The 20,671-nt window shown below is 39.9% G+C and overlaps 1 protein-coding gene across 47 annotated transcripts in view; it reads left to right on the forward strand.

Annotated features, from left to right (window-relative positions):
* LOC139747642 (uncharacterized) overlaps positions 1 to 20,671 on the forward strand; it is a 121,813-nt gene that overhangs the window by 8,483 nt on the left and 92,659 nt on the right. For all 47 annotated transcript variants that reach the window (XM_071660151.1, XM_071660154.1, XM_071660162.1 and 44 more), the window contains exons 2-8: positions 978 to 1,167; positions 2,891 to 3,013; positions 4,185 to 4,367; positions 7,543 to 7,669; positions 13,865 to 14,649; positions 15,862 to 15,960; positions 19,408 to 19,538. In XM_071660151.1, coding sequence (XP_071516252.1) covers positions 994 to 1,167; positions 2,891 to 3,013; positions 4,185 to 4,367; positions 7,543 to 7,669; positions 13,865 to 14,649; positions 15,862 to 15,960; positions 19,408 to 19,538 — 1,622 coding nt within the window. In that variant the 5' untranslated portion in view covers positions 978 to 993. The remainder of the gene's footprint in view (positions 1 to 977; positions 1,168 to 2,890; positions 3,014 to 4,184; positions 4,368 to 7,542; positions 7,670 to 13,864; positions 14,650 to 15,861; positions 15,961 to 19,407; positions 19,539 to 20,671) is intronic.

Raw genomic sequence — 20,671 nt, forward strand, 5'->3', positions numbered from 1 at the left:
TTTCTTCAAATAGTAGCTATTGATGTTGATTGATTATGTTATGAAAGCAAATTTGAAAACTGCATATTCAGTAAGCAGTAATTGGCTAGGGTAACAAATTTGGTTTTCATTCATTTTGTGCTGTGGATGCATTCTTTTACGTTCATCCAATATAAACCTACATAGGAAGCCAAGGCAAGCAGTACATTCTTGTTAGTTTTCTAGGAAGTAAATTGTGCTGCATTTAGCTAGATTTAGAAAACTAGGTAGATTTATCCAGAATGATTTGATGATCAGTCTTCTGATCGTGTAGAGAATGATTTCTGGAACACTAATTCTTCTAGCATTGAAAATTTACGAATATGAGGTAGTAAAAGTCGTGTGGAGGCAGTGTTGTTAGCACCTACCCTACCTAGACAACATTGCATCTTACTGGTGCATCTGGTAATTTTACTGATTTATAGTTTTACTTTTATGAAAAACTTATTAATGTCTCACATTAGTTATGACAGGAAAAGACTTATGTTTGGTAAAACATGATGAAAATCAGTAATCAATTGTTCATTACAGATAAAGGAGATAGCTAGAATGTGTTGTGGCTACTCATTTGACTTTCAGGCCTACATCCAGCACTTCTAGCACATTGCACTGAAATGTCTGCATGTCAGTAGTGGACCAAATATGCTTTGAAGAGATTCTTTTCTTTGCTATATGGATATCTTTTGAAATTTTGTATTAACATGAAATTCACAGGGTGGAAAGGAAACCATACAGAAGGGGATAATGTATGTGTATATATACAGATATGTGTAATTTGGGGAAATTTTTGGGTTATAGTTATAAAAATTCAGTTTGCTATTCAGGAAAGATATTAGGAATTGCTCTTGGATTTGCGAAGGTTGATTGTTTTACATTGTGATTATTGTAAGAAACTGTTAAGGGGCTTTGTATAAGTATCTTGCTGAATGTGGGATTAACAGTTCCTTTTATGTTTGCAGAGGGCAGGTGTAAATCATGGACATCCTGGTTCTTGGTGCTGTTGTGGTGGTTTTGACAGTGGTGGTGTATTTGCTGGCCACCCTGGGCACGAAGGAAACCCCATTTGAAGAGGCTGTAGCTGTGCAGCGGCAGAAGCGTGAGCAGGAGAATGCACAAACCAAGTCTGAAAAGCAGCATAAGAAACAGAAAGTAAGCATGTTATTTCTCTCTCAATTGCTTGGTCATTCTTTGTGACAGAACTGAAGACATAGTACATTGACATGCTCAGTCCATACATTAGCTTCCAATGAATGTAGCAGCAGTCATAATGCCCATTTAATGAGGGCAAAATAAGATGTACTTCCTCAGAAGTTTTTAAATGGTTACTAAATTTGATACAACATATCCCAGCATAGCTATTCATCCCATGAATTTAGTGATTTTGTGATGGAAAGCTTTGTTCCACGAGAAGAATGTCTGTATTTTTCTTGTACTCTGGTTTTCGAAGTCAGGGATTTTTAAAAGTTCATATGGGCATTGAAACAATGATGTTCTGCTGTTAAACATTTTGGTTATTAATCCATGGTACAGGGTATATCTTGTGACAAATGAGGGTGTGTTAGACAACTTTAGGAGATAGCTAATAACATTGGATGAAATTTGTAAGAGAGAGTATAGCTGAGCAGAGATTTATGAGATGTGCATATCAGCTCAGTAGGATTAAAGTTTAGGAGGGGCAGAATTGGTATTGATTGTTACAAAAGGGGTGATGGAAAGGCAAAGATGTTCTTAGATAATAGGTTAGATGCAGAAGATGAAATCCGGAAAGGCGGCGGATTTGGATGGTATTGCAGTAAAATTTATTAAGAAAGAGGGTAACTGTGTTGTTGACTGGTTGGTAAGGATATTCATTGTATGCATGGATCATGGTGAAGTGCTTGAGGATTGGCAGAATGCATGCATAGTGCCATTGTACAAAGGCAAAGGGGATAAAGGTGAATGTTCAAACTACAGAGGTGTAAGTTTGTTGAGTATTTCTAGGAAATTATATGGGAGGGTATTGATTAGGAGGGTGAAAGCATGTACAGAACACCAGATTGGGGAGGAGCAGTGTGGTTTTAGAAGTGGTAGAGGATATGTGGATCAAATGTTTGCTTTGAAGAATGTGTGTGAGAAATACTTAGAAAACCAGATGACAGCTAGAGACTGAGTGTGAGTAAATGTGGCCTTTTTTGTCTGTTTTCCTGGTGCTACCTTGCTGAAGCAGGTGGTGGCGATGATGTTTTCTGTTGGTGCAGGATGATGCCAGGAATGGATGAAGGCAAGCATGTGTGAACATGTACATATGTATATTTTATGTGATTATGCTTATATAGAAAGAGTTTGAGTGGATAAAGATTAGAAGTGAAGGTACTGTTGAATGGAAAGTGTTTTATTACTATGAAAAGTGGTTTATATACCTGTGGATTGCCTGAAAGTGATGGTTTTGTTTTGTGAAGGTATTGTAAGTGAAGATAGAAGTAATGATTGCAGAGGATGAGGATGCCCAAGATTATTTGTAAGGTATTTAAGGTAGTGATAGATATTGTGTAAAGTTCTAAAGTTTAAGGGAAGGATCTTAATGAAGGACTTTTATGCTGTAAAGAGCTTTTACTATGGTTGAAGTAGATAAAAGTAGTTCTGATAATCAGTTTAAAGTTAATATGAGTACATAAAGGTTGAAGTTGATATGAGTGCATAAAGGTTGTATAATGTTCCTGAAGAAGGCATTGACAAGATGAGAGTGAGGAATGGTGATAATGAAGGGGTTTCCTTTTGAAATTTGTCACATATTTGTATGTTAATTATATTGCGGGACCAACATTGTAGGCAGAAAGCCCTTGCTAAAAGATGGTGTGCTGCTATTATATTATCTTCAAATTTTTTTCTTAAGGTCAAAAAGGTAAAACCGAAGAAGGATGACTCTGAAAATGTTGGAGTAGCAGTTGTACAGGAGGTGGAAGATGAACCTGAGCCAACACCGGAGCCAGAACCAGAACCAACACCCCAGCCCATTGTGAGTCTGATTTCAACTTGATATTTTTGATGATTGTGTATATGCAGCTTTACACCCAGTTTTTGTACCAGAATTACTTAGTTTTGATAGCTATACTGTAGTTGCAATCATTTACTAATCCCCCCTTTTTTTTTTTTTTACAATGCTCAAATCACTTGCCCCTCTTTGTTTATCATGGACCAAAACTGTCTTTGCTGCCCAATACTTTGCTACCCCTTTTTCTTTTCTGTCAAGTCTGTTTGTCTCTATCTTGTTTTCCTTTCTTTGTTTTTAACCATTTGTTTATACCTCTGGCACCTGTTCCAATTTGAACTCCCTCTAAGGGGTGGCCACGGCAATAGAGTCATCATAAGTGAACTCCAGTGCCGCTTCTTAGCATTTAGTGCCTCACCCTTTAACAGACCACTGGTAGAGGTCAACTCTAGTGGTGTTGGCGATGGAAAGCTTTGTTCCACAAGAAGAATGGTTTCGTATTTTTCCTAATGTTCCTACTGACTTCTATCTAAAGCTCCTGCCAACTACTTTTACCTAATACTCCTGCCTAAATGTTCCTACCTATTACTACTACTGTTCCTACCATTTTGTCTAAAGGCAGGGCTAGCACATAGTGCTCACTTCAGGAAAACTGGAGTTATGAAGAATGGGCTGTGTGAGTTAAGTATTGTTAAGAAGAGATTGTTTGTTTGTGGACAATGACAGTAGCCCAGAGAATTCGATTTCCACTCTGTGGAATGGCAGGAATGAGGAACAGACCATCTTTGTTTTGAGAAAAGAACAGCAGTAGATACTAAGTGGTATATGCCGTATATCAAGAATAGATGATAAAGGAGATGTAGCAGGTGGGGCATGGGAACATATAGGAATATTTGTACTAACATAAGTATTTGTTCAGATGCCAGATTTTACTTGGACGATTATATTTTTGTTTTAAGGTGGTAATTTCTATTTTGGTCGAACGTATAGGAGTGTTTGTACTAACAAAAGTGATTGTTCAGATACCAGATTTTACTTGATTATATTTTTGTTTTGAGGTGGTAATTTCAATTTGGTTTGATAAGTAGTTCAAGGCTAAAGCTATGTGTTAGTTTGACTAGATTATTCAAAGCTAAAGCTATGTGTTAATTTGACTAGGCAAAGGATGTAATTAACCAGATAATTGAATATCATCTAGGAGAAGAAGAAGGAAAAGAGAAAGAAGAAAGATAAGGAAAGAGATGTAGAAGAGGCACCTCAGAAGATTGTTGTTGAAGAAGTTGAGGAGACTGTAACAGTCAAGACAGAGGCAGTTAAGGTTAAGGCTGCTCCTGAACCCAAACCCTCACCCCCAGCCCCTGTGATGGAGGCTGCAGTTAAGGTATTTGTGCAATTTCATCTGTTTTTGGACATAAGGGCATTTGAGATGGTTTTACTTCCAGATTTGAGTTACAGTTTGGTTAGTCTATTTTTTGGGTATTTTGATTTGGACATGGTGTATCCAGAAATTGAGCAAGATTTAATGAAATGTGAGTAGTCATTTTTTTTTAAGATGCATATTATGAAGAAATTTTTTTAAGCATCTTATTTTCATACTTGTTTGATGTTTCCCATGTAGTGAGGCAGTCATGAACAGACAAAGAATGGCTTCATTTGTTCACATCCAATGTAATGCAATGAAACTAGGGACCACAGTTCTCAGCCAAGCCCTTCAATCTTTTCTGTGGTTTCCCTAGACCACTTCATGTACCCTGGTTCTGCTCTGTGAGAGCACGTTGACCCCTGTATACCATGTTGCTCCATTTCACTATATCCCATGCATGCATTACACCTACATGTTCATTTGCTTGTCACTCAAACATTCACCCCATCCATCCATCTCGTAGTCGGTATCCCCTTTTTTTTTGTCCCCCTCAACTTTTGACAAGTATACTCTTTCAGTGTCTCTTCACTCATCCTCTATATTTTTCCACCAAAAGCATGCACAAGTCCCCTTCCCCTAAAGCTTCAGATCTGTTACATATATATTTTTATTTTTTTTTTATTATACTTAGTCATTTTCCCGCATTAGCAAGGTAGCGCAAGGAAACAGACGAAAGAATGGCCCAACACATACACATGCATATACATGAACGCCCACACACACCATCTCCCGCATTAGCAAGGTAGGGTTAAAAACAGAGAACTGAGCCTTTGGGGGAAATCCTCACTTGGCCCCCTTCTCTGTTCCTTCTTTTGGAAAATTAAAAATGAGAGGGGAGGATTTCCAGCCCCCCTGCTCCCTCCCCTTTTAGTCGCCTTCTCCAACATGAAGGGAATATGTGGGAAGTTATTCTTTCTCCCCTATCCTCATATATTTCAACATATACATACACAGACATATACATATATACACATGTACATATTCATACTTGCTGCCTTCATCCATTCCTGTCACCACCCCACCCCACACGAAACACCCCCCTCCCCCCGTGCACGTGCAAGGTGCAGCTAGGAAAAGACAACAAAGGCCACATTCATTCACACTCAGTCTCTAGCTGTCATGTGTGATGCGCCGAAACCATAGCTCCCTTTCCATGTCCAGGCCTCACAGACCTTTCCATGGTTTACCCTAGACCCTTCACATGCCCTGGTTCAATCCATTGACAGCATGTCAATCCCGGTATACCACATTGTTCCAGTTCACTCTATTCCTTGCACTCCTTTCACCCTCTTGTATGTTCAGGCCCTGGTCGCTCAAAATCTTTTTCACTCCATCCTTCCACCTCTGGTTTGGCCTCCCATTTCTTGTTCCTTCCACCTTTGACACATAAAACCTCTTTGTCAATCTTGACTCACTCATTCTCTCCATATGTCCAAACCATTTCAACACACCCTCTTCTGCTCTCTCAACCACACTCGTTTTTATTACCACACATCCCTCTTACCCTTTCATTACTTACTCGATCAAACCACCTCACACCACATAGTTTCCTCAAACATTTCATTTCCAACACATCCAACCTCCTCTGCACAACCCTATCTATAGCCCTTGTCTCACAACCATAGAACATTGTTGGAACACCATTTCTTCAAACATACCCATTTTGCTTTCCGAGATAATGTTCTTGCCTTCCACACATTTTTCAACGCTCCCAGAACCTTTTGCCCCCTACGCCATCGGTGATTAGCTTCCGCTTCCATGGTTCCATCCGCTGCTAAGTCCACTCCCAGATATCTAAAACACTTCACTTCCTCCAGTTTTTCTCCATTCAAACTTACATCCCTCAACCCTAGTATATCTAATAACCTTGTTCTTATTCACATTTACTCTCAACTTTTCTTTCACACACTTTTGCAACCTCAGTCACCAACTTCTGCAGTTCTCACTTGAATCAGCCACTAGAGCTGTATCATCGGCTAACAACAACTGACTCACTTCCCAAGCCCTCTCATCCCCAACGGACTGCATACTCGCCTGTCTCCAAAACTCTTGCATTTATCCCACTTACCACCCTATCCATAAACAAATTGAATAACCATGGGAACGTCACACACACCTGCAACAGACCAACATTCACTGGGAACAAATCACTCTTCTCTCTTCCCACTCACACACATGCCTTACATCCTTGTTAAAAACTTTTCACTGCTTCTGGCAGCTTGTCTCCCATACCATATCCTCTTAAGACCTTCTACAAAGCATCTCTATTAACCCTATCATATACCCTCTCCAGTTCCATAAATGTCTTATACATATCCATATGTTACACCCATGTATGTATATGTATTTGTGTATATATATATAAATGTGCATGTGAGTGGATGGGTCTTTTTTCGTTTGTTTTGTGGCACTACCACATTAATGCAGAAAATGGCAATCAAGTATGATAAGTATATTGATATTAATTCCTCATGAGTAGGTAGATACCCTATCATTTCTTAGTGTCAGCAAGTCACACACTTATTGTCCTCAAGTTAATCATATCCAGCACGCCCACCCTCTTTACCCTTTTTATCTGTAGACCATGCCTTGCTTCAGTGCAACACTATACTTTGAGATGTACCATCCATATTTGCCTTCTCACCGGAAATAGTAAAAAAAAAAAAAGTATGAAAAATGCAGCTTTTGGAAATTAGATGAGATCACAAGCCTTTTTTATGATCTTATTTAACAGCTGGTTCAGCTTGAGCAATGCAGGTGCCTTTTTTTTCTGCATTGGCTATTTGTATCTCTGTACAGTAGTGTTTCATCTTCTTTGTCACGCATTTTACATGCTACAACCACAACACCTTTAGATCTCTTGTAGAACTATTTATACTTAATCAAGAGGACCTTGTCATGAAGGTGACAGACCTTATGCATACTGTACTGCAGGATTGACTGCAGTTGCCTTATGAGAGGAAGGAATGTTCATAAACCATGCTGTCCACACATTTGTGAATTGTTTGTAATTTAGGAGAAACACTGAGAATAGGTTGTGAAGTTTTGTCTTATTTTGGATGCCCTATTTATATAAGGCATAGGAGGAAGATATCTTGTAGTAAGACATATGGAATTTGATTTTTCTTTTTAGGCTGTTGAGGCACCTGTTGTTGCTCCCCCAGTGGAAGTTAACAGTCCACCAGTGGCTGCTGTTGAGAAACACACACCCACCCAGGACAAGAAGAAGAAGAAAGAAAAGCAGAAAAATGACATTAGTGGTAGGTTCTGTTTTCTCATGTAACAGAATATGATAAATGTGTATTCATTGTTTCAAGAGTTAGCAGGTCAGGAGATGGGCAGTCAGGATGTATGCACATTTAGTTGAGAATTAGGTTCCTGGACCCTGTTTGTAAGGTGAGTTGTTCATTTGTCAGAAAGTATAAAGGTATACATGATATTAGAGGAAATACTTGTATTTGATTGTAATAATGTATTGATATTGTATTCTGAAGTAGATATGTTTAATAGAACTTTACGTTAAGGAAGATTTCTTGAAGAAAAATGCAGTTTGGTTGTTCGTAAATTTGAGTCCTTTATTGTATGTCAGACCAGGAATTAAATAATGTCTTTTAGAGCTCTTTCATAAGTACAGATGTTTGTATGCCAGACTCTTGCAAGATTGTACCCCCTATTCTACTTTCCAATTTTTATTTATTATTATTATTATTATTATTATTATTATTATTATTATTATTATATTTAATCACTGTCTCCCGCATTAGCACAAGGAAACATGAGGAATGGCCCAACCCATCCACATACTCATTTATTTTTATTTATTTATTTTCCTTTGTCGCTGTCTCCGGCGTTAGCGAGGTAGCGCAAGGAAACAGACGAAAAAATGGCCCAACCCACCCACATACACATGTATATACATACACGTCCACACACGCAAATATACATACCTATACATCTCAATGTATACATATATATACACACACAGACATATACATATATACACATGTACATAATTCATACTGTCTGCCTTTATTTATTCCCATCGCCACCTTCCCACACATGGAATAACAACCCCCTCCACCCTCATGTGTGCCAGGTAGCGCTAGGAAACAACAACAAAGGCCCCATTTGTTCACAAATATTCTAATCCTAATATTTATTTTTATATTTTATACTTTGTTGGTCTCCCACGTTAGCGAGGTAGCACAAGGAAACATGAGGAATAGCCCAACCCACCCACATATACATGTATATACATAAAGATATTCTAATTCTAATATTTTTTATTTTATTTTCTTTATTATACTTTGTCGCTGTCTTCCGCGTTAGTGAGGTAGTCCAAGGAAACAGACGAAAGAATGGCCCAACCCACCCACATACACATGTATACACGTACACGCACATATACATGCCTATACATCTCAACGTATACATATATATATACACACAGACAGTACATATATACACATGTACATAATTCATACTGTCTGCCCTTATTCATTCCCGTTGCCACCCCGCCACACATGAAATGACAACCCCCTCTGCCTGCATGTATGTGAGGTAGCACTAGGAACAAGACAACAAAGCCCACATTCGTTCCCACTCAGTCTCTAGCTGTCATGTATAATGCACCGAAACCACAGCTCCCTTTCCACATCCAGGCCCCGCAGAACTTTCCATGGTTTACCCCAGACGCTTCACATGCCCTGGTTCAATCCATTGACAGCACGTCAATTTTTTTTTTATATTTTTTATTTTACGTTGTCGCTGTCTTCCATGTTAGCAAGGTAGTGCAAGGAAACAGACGAAAGAATGGCCCAGCCCACCCACACACACATGTATATGCATACACGTCCACACACACATATACATACCTATGCATTTCAACGTACACATACAAATACATGCACAGACATGTACATATATACACATGTACATAATTCATACTAGGTGCCTTTATTCATTCCCGTTGCCACCCCGCCACACATGAAATGACAACCCCTCCACCCCACACGAGGTAGCGCTAGGAAAGGACACCAAAGGCCACATTTGCTCACACTCAGTCTCTGTCATGTATAATGCACTGAAACCACAGCTCCCTTTCCATATCCAGGCCCCACAGAACTTTCCGTGGTTTACCCTAGACGCTTCACATGCCCTTGCTCAATCCATTGACAGCACGCCGACCCTGGTATACCACATCGTTCCAATTCACTCTATTCCTTGCATGCCTTTTACCTTCCTGCATGTTCAGTCCCCGATCGCTCAAAAGCAAACACCTGATCCACACATCCCCGGCCACTTCTGATACCACACTGCTCTTCCCCAATCTGATGCTCTATACATGCCTTCACCCTCTCACTCAATACCCTCCCGTATAATTTCCCAGGAATACTCAACAGACGTCTACCTCTGTAATTTGAGCACTCGCTTTTATCCCCGTTGCCTTTGTTCAATGGCACTATGCATGCATTCCGCCAATCCTCAGGCACTTCACCATGAGCCATACATACATTAAATATCCTTACCAACCATTCAACGACACAGTCACCCCCTTTTTTAATAAATTCCACTCCAATACTGTGTTAGCAAGGTAGTGCAAGGAAACTGAAAAAAAAATGGCCCAACCCACCCATGTACACATGTATATACATACATGTCCACACATATACATACCTATACATTTCAACGTATGCATATATATACATACAGATATATACATATATGCACATGTACATAATTCATACTTACTGCCTTTGTTCATTCCTGTCGCCACCCCGCCACACGTGAAATGACAGCCCCCTCCCCCAGCATGCGCACGAGGTAGCGCTAGGAAAAAACAAAGGCCACATTCATTCACACTCAGTCTCTAGCTGTCATGTATAATGCACCAAAACCACAGCTCCCTTTCCACATTCAGGCCCCACAGAACTTTCCATGGTTTACACCAGACGCTTTACATGCCCTGGTTCAATCCATTGACAGCATGTCGACCCTGGTATACCGCATTGTTCCAATTCACTCTATTCCTTGCATGCTTTTCACCCTCCTGCACGTTCAATCCTCGATCGCTCAAAATCTTTTCCACTCCATCTTTCCACCTCCAATTTGGTCTTCCTGTAATGGGTTAGTACAAGAAACAAACATCAGCCTCATGTGCACTCATCTACTCTTGAGCTTTTATGTATAATGCACTGACGTAAATGCTTACAGTCTACTGTTTAACCCCAATGACTGATCTGTGCTTTACCTTGATAGCTTTATATTCCCAGGTTCGGCTCATGGGTAGCCTGGTGCCTCCACTCTGTCCAGTGCATGCCTCTCCCTCTCTTGATTACTCAGAGCCATCGTACACTTGACTTCCACCAAATTTTCCCCTCTCAGATTCACCCCAATCAATCTGTCCCTTTGCCCTATTGCGTTTTGTAATCTAATATTTTTTTAATACCTAAATGCCTTTCTTGCTTAGGGAGAAAGCAGTAGGAATAATCTTGGTTATCCTGTTTATCAGTTTTTAGCTGGAGCATAGTTGTGCATGTCAGATTGATCACTGATGTAGATAATCTTCCTGTAGATTCCTGTATATTTTTATTTGTATGTGATTAATAATACAGATAGGTAATTTTTTAGAATTCTGAACTGTAAATTGAGGGAGTAGTTTCTGATCAGCACCTTGCATAGGTTTTCTTGGAATTTTGATTACTCTCACCCTTTGTATCGTGTACATTTTCATCATGCATGCCAGTACTAATGCAATTTACAAAATAAGTCCGACATCGGTCAATTTCTGACATTTTGCAGAAATGACTGCACAAATTGGAAGGTCATTCTTGCTGTCTGATCATATCTTTTGCTTGTATAACCAGGTTATTCCTACTCCTAGGCCAGGCTCTCCTGATACTTCAAAAAATCTCACAAAATTATCATGTATGGAAGTGGATAAGAAAATACTAGTTTCCTTCCATTTATTGCTATTCTTCAAAGTAGTAAAGTGCAATTTGCTAAAATTTTCTGGCAGTGACAGATGTTAGGGATAATGAAAATATTTTTTTTATTGTTATTTTGCTTTGTCGCTGTCTCCCGCGTTTGCGAGGTAGCGCAAGGAAACAGACAAAAGAAATGGCCCAACCCACCCCCATACACATGTATATACATATACATCCACACACGCAAATATACATACCTATACATCTCAATGTACACATATATATACACACACAGACATATACATATATACCCATGCACACAATTCACACTGTCTGCCTTTATTCATTCCCATCGCCACCTCGCCACACATGGAATACCATCCCCCTCACCCCTCATGTGTGCGAGGTAGCGCTAGGAAAAGACAACAAAGGCCCCATTCGTTCACACTCAATCTCTAGCTGTCATGCAATAATGCCCGAAACCACAGCTCCCTTTCCACATCCAGGCCCCACACAACTTTCCATGGTTTACCCCAGATGCTTCACATGCCCTGATTCAATCCACTGTCAGCACGTCAACCCCGGTATACCACATCGATCCAATTCACTCTATTCCTTGCCTGCCTTTCACCCTCCTGCATGTTCAGGCCCCGATCACTCAAAATCTTTTTCACTCCATCTTTCCACCTCCAATTTGGTCTCCCACTTCTCCTCGTTCCCTCCACCTCCGACACATATATCCTCTCGGTCAATCTTTCCTCACTCATTCTCTCCATGTGCCCAAGCCATTTCAAAACACCCTCTTCTGCTCTCTCAACCACGCTCTTTTTATTTCCACACATCTCTCTTACCCTTATATTACTTACTCGATCAAACCACCTCACACCACACATTGTCCTCAAACATCTCATTTCCAGCACATCCACCCTCCTGCGCACAACTCTATCCATAGCCCATGCCTCGCAACCATACAACATTGTTGGAACCACTATTCCTTCAAACATACCCATTTTTGCTTTCCGAGATAATGTTCTCGACTTCCACACATTCTTCAAGGCTCCCAGGATTTTCGCCCCCTCCCCCACCCTATGATTCACTTCCGCTTCCATGGTTCCATCCGCTGCCAGATCCACTCCCAGATATCTAAAACACTTTACTTCCTCCAGTTTATCTCCATTCAAACTTACATCTCAGTTGACTTGACCCTCAACCCTACTGTACCTAATAACCTTTCTCTTATTCACATTTACTCTTAACTTTCTTCTTTCACACACTTTACCAAACTCAGTCACCAGCTTCTGCAGTTTCTCACATGAATCAACCACCAGCGCTGTATCATCAGCGAACAACAACTGACTCACTTCCCAAGCTCTCTCATCCACAACAGACTTCATACTTGCCCCTCTTTCCAAAACTCTTGCATGAAAATATTGCTGGAAAATTAAATCTTCAACATGTAAGTTACATCATCACATCAGTTTATATGGGCCTCAACCATTAGTTAATGGGAATGAAATGAACTGTGTATAAGCCAGATCCTTTCTTACCAAATATAATGCCGGTAACCTCTAACAAACCAGCAAATATGCTCATATTACCATTACAAATGCCAAATCTTGTCCATGTCCATGTAAAAGATTTAAAAAATGGTATATTAAGGAAAATCAATTAGACAGTGACCAGTTCATAATGGAAGAGTTTGAAGAAGTCAAAATGCTACAGCCATCTCCCACGTGGGAGAACTTGGTCCTCATGTTTTAATGTTTTAGTTTGCTGTTGTTCATATTGCATATCCTACTATGCATCATTGAGTGAGTTCGTATTACTATTACCATTAAGAGTGCCAAATCATGTCTATGTAAAACATTTAAAAAGTGACATGATAAGGAAAATCATTCAGACATTGACCATTTCATAATGGAAGAGTTTGAAGTGGTTAGAATGTTACAGCCATCTCCCACGTGGGAAAACTTGGTCTTAGTGTTTTGTTGTTTAGGCTTGCTGTTGTTCGTATCACATATTGAGCTATGCATTATGGAACAAGTTGACAGTGAGCTGGAGAAGTGAGTTGATCACAGCATCAATTTCGAATACACAATCAAGCAGGAAGAAGCAGACTTTCCATTTGGAGTACACCAGAAAGTGGTCTTGCATTGTGCAGTTGAGAAAGGATGAATTTACTGCATGATGTTAAGTTTGTGCTATGGATTTTAGCATTGCACATGGAGGAGCAAATGACATTCAGACTGGGCTGCTTTGCCCATTTTAAAGTGAACAGTTAAGGACTATATGTGTAGATAAAAAAACTGAGGTAACAGCTTGAGCACTGGACATCACAATATTCTGTATTGGAAGTGCACCCTGTATTGTATGTGGTTGTAAGTTTCATTTTGTAAAATTCCCCGTTTTTTTTATTAAAATACTTATTTTTGCCATCTGTGCTTCTATTTTTTGTTTGACAAGGTTGGCAGCTCTGTATTCCATAAACTTGTCACCATATTATTGATATAATGTTTGTTTCGTTTCCAGCCATGAGTCAGTCAAAGCTGCTTCCTATGGTACAACATGCCCCACTGTCTGGTGCTGAGATCCAGACCTTGATTGATATTCTGCTTAACAAGCAACAGCAGAACAATGCAGCAGGTGATTGGGTTAAGAAGGGCCGTGTGGATCCCATTACACAACTGAAACGGCAATTGGAAGAATTAGAAAATCGCCTGCGTGACAAAGATGAGACTCAAAGTGCACTCTCAGCCAAGATCACTGACTTGTGCTCAGAACTCCATGGGGAACGGTCTCGAGTCACAAAACTCAAGACTCAGTTGGAAGATACCATTGCAAACCATACCCGGCAGATGGACGCAGCAGCTTCTAATGCTCAGTCAACACAGACTGCTCGCTTAAATGAATTACGTTCTTCCTTGGAGCAAGAATATCAAACAAAGCTTCAGCAGCAACAGCAGCTAGTGGAGCAGTTGCAGAATGCCAGCAATGAGAATGAAGTGACCACTTTACGTGCCTCACTTGATGAAGCAGAAATGCAAGCAAAGATGCTTCAGCAAGAACATGCAGAGCTCACTCAAAGGTGCCAACAGTATGAGGAGCACATCAGAGCCCATGAAGAAAAACGAGCAGGGGAAGATGCAGCTCGCAGTGCACAGCTAACAGAGTTACAAGCGCAGATTCATAATGCTGATGCAGCTCGTGCTCAGGCTTTAGCAGAGTTGGCGGCCATGGAAAGAGATCAAGAGGCTTTGGCTGGGCAGCTAGCTAATGAAAACAGGAAGTTCACACAGTTGCAGCACAAATTACGGGTAATTTATTTTTCTAGATTATTTCCATTAGACTTTATGGCATGAGGTGGTGTTGCATACCTTTTATGCATTAAGGTGGCAGGTATGGGATGTTTTGGATGTGGAAATGTGCAGAGTAAGAGAGCCATAGAGAGTGTTTTGGTGAAGAGCATTGTGTTTGATGAAGTGCAATTGGAGTGGATAGGATTGCTGTTGCTATAAGAAAGTGGGTGATGGTGTTTTTGATTGGTAAATGAGGATTTTTTTTTTTTGTATATTTAGCTTACAGGTGCTTGAAAAGTAGTGGAATGTCTTAACAGCATCATTGTATAAATGCAAGGGGGATAAAAGTGAATGTTGAAATTACATAGACTTGAATTAAGGATATGTATGAATGATTTGCAAGTGCGTATATAGTAACCCCATTACATCTAAATGGAAGCAGTAGAATCTTAAGACTCGCGAATTAGGTAGGTAGAGAGATTTTACATGATCTCTGTTGAGGTAGAGCCAGGAACAGATAAAGAAAGGTTGCATTTGCTCATATCCATGCTTTATCTGTCAGGGGAGAAAGAATTTCTTCCTCTGTACTCCATGGGTGTCATAGACGATTAAAGTGAGTGGGAATGGGAGACTATACCCCCTTTGTATTTCAATTTCTAAGAGGTGGAACAGAAGGAGCCAAGCAGGTTGACAGGTAATTGGTTAAATTGATAGTGTTCATATCCAGTGGCATGATTTTAAGTCACGATGGATGAACTGCAAAGAGGTTTGGAACGATATCTCTCATAGCTGTATTAGTATTTTATTTTTCATTTTATCACTGGGGATAAGGATGAGTGAATACTGCCCACGTATTCCGTGTGTTGTAGAAGGTGACTTAAGAGGGGCAGGAGTGGTTGGCTGCAAATCTTTCCTTCCTGCATTACTTTCCAAAAGAAGGAACAAAGCAAGGATTAAAGTAAGGAATTTTCCATCTAAGGCTATTTTTTCTGTTCTTGACGCTACCATGCTCACGTAGGAAATGGTGAGCATGTATAATGAAAAAAAAGCTGTATTAGTAAACGAATTGAAAATGGGATGTGTAAATGTCTGCTTTTATTATTTGTGTATCAAGAATGTAGATATGGTAGTTAATTACAATATTAGAGGTTCTGGATGCATGATTGATGATTATATGTTTATTTTACTGCAGAGGATATTTAACTAATCAGCTCACTTTCTCTTTTTCAGGAAACATTACATGAGAAAGCTGAAGTTGATTCACGACTGAACAAAGTGGAGTCCGAGCTTTGTAGTGTACGACAAGTGGTTTCAGACCAAAATACTTCGGTGAGTTCAAGAAAAACCATGAGATACCTATTAGATTTTACTTAATGAAAGGTGAAATTGTCCTTGAAAATTTTTGATATGGACAGTTTTCAGCATTAGACTGGGAATGACACCACATAATTGTAATATGTAACTTTTTATTTTTTTCACTGAAATCCCTCAAGGCACATGACAATGTATATTATGCACCCAAGTGATTTACATAGATTGTTAATAATTATATTTTACCTTTAAACATTAAGTGCATGGGACAAAGCTGTCAATGGGAATATGAAGCAATCAGGGAGAGCCATGGAATTGGTCATTAGGGCTTGTCTGTGAATGGAGGGCCCAGGTTTCATGGTATTATACATGATGGTACTAATGATAGAGAGCAGCTGGTATGCTTTGAGAATCTTGTTAAATAAGATGTGTCTCAATACCAGAGCTAACAAGGGAGATGCTAGAGATGAATTTTAGCCATCCTCATTTCTAGAAAGTTACTGTGCCCTGGCTATTACATTAATGATATACTAGTTGATGTTTTAAGTGGTTGCTAGTGGAGTGGTAGCCGTAGCCACCAGCCCTTGAATGGAGGTAGTGTATGATGAGATCTTGCCCTTAATAGAATTATTGTACAGGACAAGCTCTGTCCATACCCCTTAGTCTTCTTATGGGAATATTTGGATAAACTGTTTTTCATATAGTACCATGACCCAACTATCCTGTTTATGACATGCCAGGGTACATTGGGAAGGGCCTATCTTAGTATTTTCTGAGTCAAGGTTCCATGTTTATCTCAATCCCTGAGTTATTGTAAGGTAATGCAATAAATGATTTTTAGCCTTCCTTAGGTGCTTTAAATATATTTTTCCATCCAGGACTTAAACATTTTCTTGGTCCCACTAATTCAGGGAATAGTTCTCTTTCTCTTGGCTTGGAGACATCTGGTTCAGTTGCTGCAGATTAGATTATTGCATCTGCAAAAGTTGCTAATTCCGGTCCTTCCAAAAAGTGTTCAACCCCAATATTCCATAAGTGTCAGTGGTCATTTCTTGTTTCTATTTCTAGATAAATTATTACCTGATAACTGTTATATGGTAGACATCAGCTTTCAAAGAGTTTGATTTCAGTTGATTTGAGAATTTTTGCTGATATAGGGCTCTCTTTACGGTATAGCCATAAGGAGAGCATAATTTGACAGTTTGATAGAGCTCATTAATTTTGAATTCATTTATTCTTTGAATGTTGGTGTATTAAATACACACTGGTATCAGGTACATCAATAGAATGTTTGCTCATTTTTTGTTTTCATTCAAAGGTTGGTACATGCAGAATCTCTTGATCATGACAGAATTATATATATATTTTTTTTATTATTATACCTGATTGCCCTTTCCCTCTTAGCGAGGTAGTGCCAGGAAACAAATGAAGAATAACCCATCCACTTGTATTCTTTGTTTCACATCCCCTGGTTCAGTCCATTGACAGCACGTCTACCCTGGTATACAACATTATTCCAATTTACCCAATTCCTTGCACGCCTCTGACCCTCCTGTATGTTCAAGTCCCGATCACTTAAAATCTTTTTCACTTGATCTTTCTACCTTCAATTTGGTCTCCCGCTTCTCCTTTTTCCCTCCCCCTCTTTCTACCTTCAATTTGGTCTCCCGCTTCTCCTTTTTACCTCCCCGTCTGACACGTGTATCTTCTTTGTTAACCTTTCCTCATTCATTCTCTACATATGTCCAGACCATTTCAACACACCCTCTTTTGCTCTCTCAACTACACTATTTTTATTACCACACATCTCTTTTACCCATTCCTTACTTAATCAAACCACCTCACACCATATATTGTCCTCAGACATTTCATTTCCAACACATCCACCATCCTCCGTACAATCCTATCCATAGCCCATGCCTTGCAACCTTATGATGTTGTTGGAACTGCTATTTCTTCAAATATACCCATTTTTGCTCTTTGAGATAATGTTCTCTTTCCACACATTCTTCATCACTTTCAGAACCTTTGTTCCCTTCCCCACCCAGTGACGTGCTTCCACTTCCATGTTTCCATTTCCTGATAAGCTGACTCCCAGATATTTAAAACACTTCTCTCCCTCCAATTTTTTTCAACTCAAACTTGCATCCCAACTAGCTTGTCCCTCAATCCTACTGAACCTAATAACCTTGCTCTTATTCACATTTACTCAACTTCCTCTTTTCACACTCTTCCAAATTCAATCACCAGTTTCTCACTTGAATCAGCCACCAGTGCTGTATCATTGGCTAACAACAACTGACTCACTTCCCAGGCCCTCTCATCCCCAACAAACTGCACTCTCTCCCCTTTCTGTTAAACTCTTGCATTTACAACCATGGGGACATCACACACCACTGCTGCAGACTGACCTTCACTGGGAACCACCCACTTTCCTCTCTTCATACTTGTACACATGCCTTACACCTTTGATAAAAACTTCTCTGCTTCCAGCGGCTTACCTCCCACACCATATCTCTTAAAACGTTTCACAAAACATCTCTATCAACCCTATCATCTGCCTTCTCCAGATCCATAAATGCTACATACAGATCCATCTATTTTTCTAAGTATTTCTCACATTTTTCAAAGCAAACACCTGATCCACACATCCTTTACCATTTCTGAAACCACACTACTCCCTAATCTGATTCTCTGTACATGCCTTCACCCTCTCCATCAATACCTTCCTATACCATTTTCCAAGAATATTCAACAAACTTATGCTTTTGTAGTTTGAACACACACACTTTTATCCCCTTTACCTTTGTACAGTGGCACTATACATGCATTCTGTCAATCCTCAGGCACTTCACCATGATCCATACATACATCCTTACCAGCCAATCAACAACACAGTCACCTCCTTTCTTAATGAATTCATCTGCATTACCATCCAAGCCCACTGCCTTCCAGGATTTCATATTCCACAAGGCTTTCACCACCCTATCAAACACATTCAGCAAACCTTCAAAATACTCACTCCATCACCTTCTTACTTCATCACTACCTGTCATCACTTTCCCCTTTGCCCTGTCACTGATGTTCCCAATTGTTCTTGTCTTATGCACGTAATTTACCACCTTTCAAAGCTTTTTATTCTCCTTAAAGTTTAATGATACCCTCTCACCCAAACTCTCAGTTGCCCTCTTTTTCAACCCTTGCCCCTTCCTTTTAACCTCCTACTGCTTTCTTTTATGCATATCCCAGTCATTTGCACTTCTTCCTTGTAAGTATAGTCCAAATACCTCTTTTCTCTCACACTAACAACTTCATCCCACCACTCACTTTCCTTTCTAATCTGCCCACCTCCTACCTTTCTCATGCCATATGCATCTTTTGCACATGCCATCACTGCTTCCTTAAATACATCCCATTCCTCACTCACTACCCTCACGTCATTTTGCTCTCACCTTTTGCCCATAGATTGAGCGCCTGAAGGAGGAGAAGGAGTCATTGGCTTCTCAGAGTGTCCGTCCAGCTGCTGAGGGGCAGGAGAATGGGGATGTGCACGCTGAACAAACTTCAGCCCCAAACACTGCCCACTTAGAGACTTTGTAAGACATTCAAAGAACTGTTTTTAACAATATGTCATAGGCTTCTCAGAGCCTAAGATTATTGATTTGTGCTTGGGAAGATATACTGTAGTGGTTACTATTGCTGACTGAAAATGTATAGGTCTGCCTGGGTTTGAAACGTGGATGCAGCAGCCGGCCCAAGGTTAAACGAGATGTTAATTCTCTCCTTGTGGCCGGTTTATGTCTGTGTGTGTATATATATGTATATGTTGAGATGTATAGGTATGTATATGTGCGTGTGTGGACGTGTAAGTATATATACATGTGTATGTGGGTGGGTTGGGCCATTCTTTCGTCTGTTTCCTTACGCTGCCTCGCTAATGCGGGAGACAGCGACAAAGTATAATAAATAAATGAATATCTTTTCATACTGTTCGCCATTTCCTGCATTAGTGAGGTAGCGTTAAGAACAGAGGACTGGACCTTTGAGGGAATATCCTCACCTGGCCCCCTTCTCTGTTCCTTCTTTTGGAAAATTTAAAAAAAAAAAAAAAAAAAAAAAACGAGAGGGGAAGATTACCAGCCCCCTGCTCCCTTCCCTTTTAGTTGCCTTCTACGTCGTGCAGGGAATACATGGGAAGTATTCTTTCTCCCCTATCCCCAGGGATAAAATGAATATTATATATGTGTTCAGTGTTGTAAATGGAAATGAAGAGCTTGTAGTTTTATATGCTGAAAAAGGACTGGTGATTGGGGATACTTGGTTTAAAATGAGATATACATAAGTATATGTATGTAGGTAGGAGAGATGGCCAGAGAGCGTTATTGGATTACATGTTAATTGATAGGCGCGTGAAAGAGAGACTTTTGGATGTTAATGTGCTGAGAGGTGCAGCTGGAGGGATGTGTGATCATTATCTTGAGGCAAAGGTGAAGCTTTGTAGAGGTTTTCAGAAAAGAAGAGAGAATGTTGGGGGGGTGAAGAAAGTGGTGAGAGTAAGTGAGCTTGGGAATGAGACTTGTGTGAGGAAGTACCAGGAGAGACTGAGTACAGAATGGAAAAAGGTGAGAACAAAAGACGTAGGGGAATGGGGGAGGAATGGGATGTATTTAGGGAAGCAGTGATGGCTTTTGCAAAAGATGCTTGTGGCATGAGAAGCATAGGAGGTGGG

The sequence above is a fragment of the Panulirus ornatus genome, chromosome 69, assembly GCF_036320965.1.
Source record: "Panulirus ornatus isolate Po-2019 chromosome 69, ASM3632096v1, whole genome shotgun sequence".
Taxonomy (NCBI): domain Eukaryota; kingdom Metazoa; phylum Arthropoda; class Malacostraca; order Decapoda; family Palinuridae; genus Panulirus; species Panulirus ornatus.